The sequence below is a fragment of the Branchiostoma belcheri genome, unplaced genomic scaffold, assembly GCF_001625305.1.
Source record: "Branchiostoma belcheri isolate BF01 breed outbred unplaced genomic scaffold, Haploidv18h27 scaffold6, whole genome shotgun sequence".
Classification (NCBI taxonomy): Eukaryota; Metazoa; Chordata; class Leptocardii; order Amphioxiformes; family Branchiostomatidae; genus Branchiostoma; species Branchiostoma belcheri.
The window spans coordinates 1,267,578-1,275,718 of record NW_017804242.1 but is presented as its reverse complement, the minus strand read 5'-3'; the positions used below and the strand labels follow the sequence as shown (position 1 = coordinate 1,275,718).

The 8,141-nt window shown below is 44.6% G+C and overlaps 1 protein-coding gene across 1 annotated transcript in view; it reads left to right on the top strand.

Moving 5' to 3' along the window:
* The window catches only part of LOC109482222, a 26,532-nt gene extending 20,467 nt beyond the window's left edge, over positions 1–6,065 (top strand). Inside the window, exons 28-37 of the mRNA XM_019784914.1 lie at positions 209–463; positions 612–779; positions 992–1,149; positions 1,307–1,979; positions 2,237–2,393; positions 2,720–2,955; positions 3,655–4,330; positions 4,469–4,719; positions 5,061–5,346; positions 5,799–6,065. Of these exons, the coding sequence (XP_019640473.1) occupies positions 209–463; positions 612–779; positions 992–1,149; positions 1,307–1,979; positions 2,237–2,393; positions 2,720–2,955; positions 3,655–4,330; positions 4,469–4,719; positions 5,061–5,346; positions 5,799–5,923 (2,985 nt within the window). The 3' untranslated portion in view covers positions 5,924–6,065. The remainder of the gene's footprint in view (positions 1–208; positions 464–611; positions 780–991; positions 1,150–1,306; positions 1,980–2,236; positions 2,394–2,719; positions 2,956–3,654; positions 4,331–4,468; positions 4,720–5,060; positions 5,347–5,798) is intronic.
* The last annotated feature ends 2,076 nt before the right edge of the window (positions 6,066–8,141 follow it).

Genomic DNA, 8,141 nt, shown 5'->3' with positions numbered 1-8,141 from the left:
TCATTGTCATTATATTACTGCACCACCCTAAACGTACTGCTTCTGGAGTATCTGGGCAAACTGTACTTAGACTGTCTTAGAGCCTATAACAAGCTTTAAGCTTTAACATAGATGCTGTTCTGGTATGACAGAACATAGGATGCTTGTGTGTGACACAGATTCATTCATTACGTATATGTGAACTTCCTTTGGGCAATCGGATCCTTAGACGACATTTGTTTCATCTCGACAGGTCCACCCTACCTCCACAGTCAATGCGACTGTCTGCGCCTGCAACCACATGACGGCGTTCGGGACTGGCTTCGTCACCGTACCGAACACGATTGACCTGACCACCGTGTTCGACAAGTTCACGGACATAGGGAACAACGCAGGGGTCCTCGCTACCGTTCTGACGTCACTAGCGTTGTACGTTGCCGGGGTCATGTTTCTAAGGAAGGCTGACAGAGATGGAATGAAAAAGGTGAGATTATGACGAAACCAACGCTACTCAATGAAAACAAAAGTGGACACCGGTCATTTTATTTCTTGGTTATTCCAATTCTCTTCTGCATATTATTTTAAGTTTCTTAAGGACTTCAGACGAAATGATTTCTCGTTGTTTTTGACAGTTGATTGTCCGTGGCCTACCCGACAACCGCTCCACTGACAACTACTATTACAAGATGACCGTCTACACCAGTCACGCCAGAGGGTCTGGAACCAAGTCCAACGTGGGCTTTTCTTTACTTGGGGACAAAGGGAGTACTGGAGTCAGGGTGTTCAAGCAAGGTCCAGAGGTAAAGAGTCAAATAGACATTAATTAATTTTATCAGTGTTATATTGGTTTAATGCGCACGCAGTTGTTAGGACGTATTTCTTAATTGGCATCACGTAAAACTACCACTACAGTTTTTCATTGTTGACGACCACGTAGTGAGTGAGAAATTGTGACAAGCTTGTTTGAAAAAATGAACCCGTCACGCTTTAAGTGTACCACTATCTATCTTAGACCTTTCAGGCCGGTGGTGTGGACATCTTCTTGCTGGCTGTTCCAGAAAGTCTGGGCGACCTTCTTCGGCTTCATATCTGGCACGACAACCAGGGGGGCAACGGCAGGGCTTGGAAGTTAGATAAAGTCATCGTGCGGGATTTACAATCAGGAGAGGCGTAAGTAAAATGGAGTTGTGACTCGTGTAGCTACGAATGCATTACTTGCAGGTACAAATAAAAAGAATTTGAAGAAAATAATTTTCACATATTCAGTATGATCTCCGTAAATGTGATTAGTGCCGTCAATTCAAATAGTTTTTGTTGCGGTTCACAGAAACAGTTTCCTGTGTGACCAGTGGCTATCGGTGGACCACGGGGACGGTAGAATCAGCCGGATTCTTCCCTCTTCAACAGAGCAAGATTTGTCACCCTTCCATCTTTTGACTACAAATGCCGTCGACAGTTTTAAAAATGAGCACATCTGGCTCTCCATCTTCTTCTGCCCCAGTGGCAGCCATTTCAGCCGTGTCCAACGCCTCTCCTGTGGACTGTGTGTCGTCTACACCACCATGATTGCCAACGCCATGTGGTACAAAACCGAAGACAACCTGCAGCAGAATAACGTGGTGAATCTTGGGATAGTCTCCTTCACGCTTCACGAGTTATACGTCAGCACGATGACGTCATTGTTTGTACTACCTGTAAACCTGCTCCTCTTCCAGCTCTTCAAACGGTGCAGAGAAAAACAACAACCTGCCAAGAATGCCGTGAATGTCGCAGAGAAGGAAGACATCAGGTCTTTGCTGTTGAAAACGCGGTCATCCTCCAAGTCTCTTCCCCACGGATTTGTGTATGTGGCTTGGTCGATCCTGGCCCTCAGCTGTTGCGTGTCGGCGTTCTTTACTATTCTCTACAGCCTGGAATGGGGAGCTGAGAAGGCAAACGCATGGCTGAAGACGTTTCTGATGTCCTTCGTTCAAGACGTCTTTGTAGTACAGCCATTCAAGGTATGAGCTTTCTGTTATCGTGCCATCATGTCACTGGGACCAGAGAAAACCTTTAGTGAAGAGGATTTCCTCATTATCCCGACGGAAGCAGATCAAGACAAAAAACTAAATTTCATACTTTTATCTGTCTGTCCACGACATTCTTTTCATGGCATTGCAAATGTTATAATTACTCTCTGTATACTAGTACATGGCTTGTGTTGATGGAAGCTTCCATTTGCAATTATGCAAATCTCGTTTACATGCTCCTCCCGCAGATTCTGGCTCTCTCTACACTGGTCCCCTATATCTGCAAGAAAGCAGCAGTGTTATCGACGCGGGATGACGTCGTCCTACAACACGCTGACGTAGAGGATTCCAGCCAATCAGAGAGCAGCCTGTTTGCCTGGATATCTCACAGGGCGACCTTGAGGGGTATGGAGCACTATTTGTTTAGTCTCCACGATACGAACCACGCTTAACGACAAATTTAGCTAAATAGGGAATATGATTTTTCATTTCAGGTCTATTTTTGTACTTCATCCGGAAGGCCGAACCAAATCATTCATACATGGCGATGATTTATCTAATATACTGCGCTTATCGACAGTACTTTGCAGTCCTACTGTACGATATTGTAGTATTGTAACAGTTACGTTATCATGCACCCCATTCCATGGCTGAAATATATTCTTTTCCTGATACTTCTTCTGTTACTTCGTTGAATGGGTTCAATTTCTTATTTTCTTCCTTTTCACCAGTGAACAAACAACAGTTGCTGAAAGTTCTCCTTAAGCATGACCTAGCGGAGGAATCGCAGAGGGAGCGGAAAAAGAGGGAAGAGACCAGAAAAAAGACGGACAGTGTGATACAGGAGGTTGCCGGGTTCTTCGTGTTTGTGCTGATTCTGCTTGTGGTGGTGAATAGTGGCACAAACGTCTACTCTCACCACGCCTACAACACTATAGGAGACCTCTTCCAGTCGGATTTTGATGAGGTCAGATTCTCTTTTTAAAGCACAAATATACCCACTTCAATACATCTGCAAAAGCACACACACACACACACACACACACACACACACACATATGCACGCGCACGTATGTACACAGGCACACAGACACTCGCTCACGTATATATTTATACTTCACGTCTGCCTGGGTCGGTGGTTTTTAAGAGATGATAGTCTGACTCTTCGTTCACAGATCAGTACAGCGGACGACTATTGGACGTGGGCGCGCGACGTCCTTATTCCGGGTCTGTTCCAGGAAAAGCATTACAACAGTAAGAGGCTCGGCTGGAATCTTTTCATCAGTGACACCACTTCTTACAGGATCGGAGCTGCACGCTACAAGCAGATACGAGTCAAACCAAGTAAGAATTCAAGATCTGCCTTCTTCTAGAAGTACACTGGATGCATAATTTCATTGCATTCCGTCAGTGGAAAGGTACTCATCTATCACATTAGTTTTGCCTGGTGAGTTTTAAAAAAGCAATATTTGCGACAACAAAATTGAATTAACAATGAAATAAGCAGATCAAGCAGGTGAATGTGAAGCAGATCATGTCCATAGCGCTACACAAAAAAGGCTTCGTTGCTGTTAGATTTCTCATTCCATGACATATAGTTACAACGAACATACGTTTATAAATTGTATTTTTCTTCCATCCACTCAAAGGACCCTGTGACTTTCAGCCGCGCTACACCAGCCTTTACATGAGTCATCAGGAATGCAACAGCGGGAACGCCATTTCAGACGAGGAGACGCGAGACTTTCTGCACGGATGGACACCCCTCTCCTCCTCCAATTCTTCGGAAGATGTCTCCGAGCCGTCGCCCTGGACGTACCACCTCCCCGGGTCTGGTGACGAGCTCCCCGCGATGGGAGCCATTGCCACGTACGGCTCGGGAGGTTACGTTACCGGAGTCGGCAGAAACAAAGCTGCTGCCCTCGCTGTCATCGCTGACCTGAAGGAAGCCGGCTGGATTGACCGTTACACACGCGCCGTCATTGTCGAGTTCACGGTGTACAACGCCAATGTCAACTTCTTCAGCACGATGTCGTACATGGTGGAGTTTCTCAACACGGGAGGGGCGGTGCCGTCCCACTCTGTGTGGACCTACCGCTTACATCGGTTCGTCGGCACGGCTGGATACATCCTCATGGCCCTGCACATCCTGTATGTGGTCTGTTTCCTCTACACGCTGTACAGGGAAGTAAGACTGATGAAGGAACAAGGGAGAAGCTACTGCCTGCAACCGTGGAACCTTCTCGAGATTGCCAACATTCTGGTTTGTTTCGGCGCCGTTGCCGTTTTTGCTGTAGACTACATAACCTCGAGGAATACTCTGGACAAGCTACTCCATCGCCGTGGTAATGCCTTCTGTTTGTAAAACATCGGTGATTTTCTTCTTGGTTTTAGATTTGTATGGGTCATATAGACAGACAGTAGTTTCTGATCGCACATTCTGAAGCACCTCTTTTAAATGTTGCTTTTAGATTTTTTAGATACGTCAAAGTTCGTCAGCTTCGACCAGGCCGTCTTCTGGAACCAGGCGTTTGTTTGGACAGTGGCCACCGTCGCCTTCATCAACATCTTCAAGTTCCTTCGCCTCCTCCGCTTCAACCCGATGTTGTCTGTGTTGATGACGTCAATGCGACGCATGGCACCAGAGGTTACAGCCTTCGCCGTGTACTTCACCTTCCTGTTTCTCTCATTCGTGCAGCTGGGACATTTGGTCTTTGGACTCAAAATACAGGTCTGGATGGTTTGTTGTTTCCTTTGTCTTTGTGGTGCTCTTTTATTCATGGCAACTTACGCAAGGCCTTTGTCATTTTCCCATTTATGAAATGCTCTAATTTTGGTACCGAAATACGGACGAGCTCCCGGGTGGCCATCAGCGATATATCACTGGTCTATATTTTGTCTGAGTAAATTTGTCTGTGCCTGTTTAACGCATTTACTAGCCAAAAGAACAAACAAGCAAAGAATCAAATAAACATTGCTAGAAGAACAAAGATAAAAGAGTAGCGATGTCATCAAGATTGAAGGTAAGACAAGAACAGTTGTAAGACTAGTCTTGGTGTATACATTTTACAGGCATATTCCACGATAGCCGCCTCTGCAAAGAGTCTCTTCGTCTGTACCCTGGGGATGTTTGATTTCGATGAAATCTTAAGCACCAGTAGGGTCATCGGGCCCCTGTTCCTGTACACCTATCTGTGCGTGGTCTTCCTCGTTATCATCAACATCCTGGTGGCCATCATCAACGACGCACTCGTGGTGATGAGAGGTTACACGCCGCCTCAGGAACATCAGGAGATCCTGCAGGAGCTGTGGAGGAGGCTGGCCAACTTCCTCGGTCTGACAAACTCTGAAAATCAGGGTAAGATGGCCTCTAGATGTAAACCACTAGTTCATGAGCAGCTGTGCCGAGATTAACCAGCTACAGCGAAAATAATGTCACGCAAAATTACACAAACCGGTTTGTCATGAGGCACCCTTAAGCTGTAGCATCTACCCCTAGTCTTTTAGTAGCCTACAAAGGGAAGAAGAAGTCGAGATAGACCGAGAGTCAGCTATATAGACAACTCGTACAAAGGCCTGGTACATGTAGAGGTGAAGGAAATTAAAGCTCCAATTGAATACAGCGTGTAATGGAAGATTCTCTACAATTTGGCTCGAGCGAGTCGGCGAATAACCTAGTGCAGCACATTAAGGATTAGAAGCTCATCCTGGTGTGATTATATTAGCTTATTATTAGCATTTTACGGAAGCACATTTATACGTTGTTAGCGACTGATGCAAGTCCTTGTTGTATCTCCTGATGATTTCCAGAGGATGACATGCTGGCATCAGAAAGACTGGAGGATTGTCTGACTAGACTGGATCTTCTTGTACGGGCCATGAAGGAGAGACGAGTCGCAGAGGACGCGATGAGAAGGCACTATGCCATAGAATAATGTAGAAAAGGTCGAAGAATGCTAGCCTCTACCAGGCTTCGGTGGGCGCCTGGAAACTTGCAGCAAAATGGCAAAATGTGGTCTCTCTAGCGGAGCAACTCCCTCGGCATGTTATCTCTCGAATTGGCTATTTTTTACTGTTTCCCGCCCCCTCCCGAAGCCTGGTAGAGGCTAGAAGTAACGAGATATTCAAGGACGACATGTGTTAATATTATCTATTGTATCGTGGTATTCTGTGGCCATATCGTCAATTATATGCTAAGCTATAACGGTCGTACATTTTTTTCTGGCATCAGAAAGTTTCACCGGTAATGACTGGCGTTTTAAAATAGATTCAATTTATATCTTAATATCAAAGAGCAATTTCTAACGCCTTATACTACCTTTGCATTAATTATCTGATAGATATATTTGATTGAATATAATGGTGCAACTTATTGATTGTTGATTTAGTTAAGAACCTTTCGTGTGTTTGTTGTTAATTCGTCATATTTACCAAATATACGAGTATGATATACAGTTTTTAAAAACGTACATAGCGAGTAGAAATGTCCATTAAAAATAAAATCATGTGTAGGCCGCATGAAATAATTTGTAACCAGCGTTTCAGGCTCAGAATAAATCTAGCGACTCACACAAGTGTAATGGCTTTGTTGTTCTTTGTTGTCCGTTTCTTTACATGTTAATAGTAATAGAGAATTGTTATTGTGAGTGATTGTTATTTTCGTCAAATATCACCATCATTCCCTGATGTTACACGGATGTCCATACCCACCCCCGAGTATATACTGAGTACACATTATCATACATACAGCACTACAGAACTACTGTATACCGGAATAATCTCTAAATCATGTCTATTATATCCATTTATTTCTGAATTTACAAAATGTACAGGCCATGCCAAATACAGCCCATACATTATGTCTGTCCGTGTTCTTAGAGCGCTAGCGCCAGGGATTGTACATGGTCCCCATCACATAACAGCTGAGGGACGTACCTCTTGGACTAATATATACTGTGTAACCTTGTCGGCTGCATCCATTGTTTGTATAGTGATGAGCGACTGTTGTATCCATTGTTTACATGGTGACCAGCAAATGTGCAATCTACAAAATGGCCCGGAATACATCGTAAAGTTGCCTTCTGTCGGCGTTTAAAGAGTTTTTTAATATGCATACAATGCATACAAATTGTAAACATAATTTTACTGCCAGCACTTTATGGTGCATACAATAGGTGATGGTGGTACCTCATCTTGCTAAGTGGTTTTTGTATCTCCAAGGCCTTGGTATCTCCATCCATCACATGTCGGCAGCAGGGCGTGCGTTAGTCTGTCAGACGACACCGCTACTGACGGATGTACGGAGAGACACCGTCCACGATGTGGTGGTTTTCTACAATCATCCTCGTTCAGTTAGTCTCCCTGGGACACTGTCTACGTGAAGAACGGACGTCAGTTCCTTCTTCCAGTAAGTAGACAGGATTTCTACATGTACGTAGCCGACGAGACTGTCTTTTTTGGAATGATCAACATATAATATATGTCGTAATGTATATATCTATATATGGTTTTCTACAATCATCCTTGTTCTGTCGGTATCTCTGGGACACTGCACCCAACCCATTTATTTAGGGCGGACGTCAGTTCCTTCTACCAGTAAGTAGACAGGGTTTCTACGTAGCCGACTAGGCTAGTCCTTTGTGGAATGATCAGCATATGATATTCTGTATCTGTATAGCCGGTATAACCGCCTTTCAGCGTAACACTGTATGCCTTGACGTACGATGACATGTATGCCTTGACGTACGATGCTGTAGGTTTAGCAGTGCTCGAAATACCACCTGCATACGCAGGATACTTTGGAGATATGCAGGTATTTCTGATGTCTATACCTGCACCTAGCTAATCTCCAAGCAGATGCCTTTCGGTGGCAAAAAGACAGTATCAAATTGGCCAGCCAGTATCCATTGGCCAGAGAAGGTCGCGGGCATTAGCGACAAAAAGATGACCATAAATAAAAAGCTAACGATCATTCCCCCACAACCTCTGCTTGGAGAGTACACCTAGCCTGTACCAGCAAATGTATTGGGTTTATGTGTACATGGATTATATTTGCTGCATTGACTGTTACCACCTATGAAGTACATGTATGCAGGAAAGGTATTTCGAGCACTGCCAGGGCTCGCAGAAACATAATTATATGACGTCCTCGCT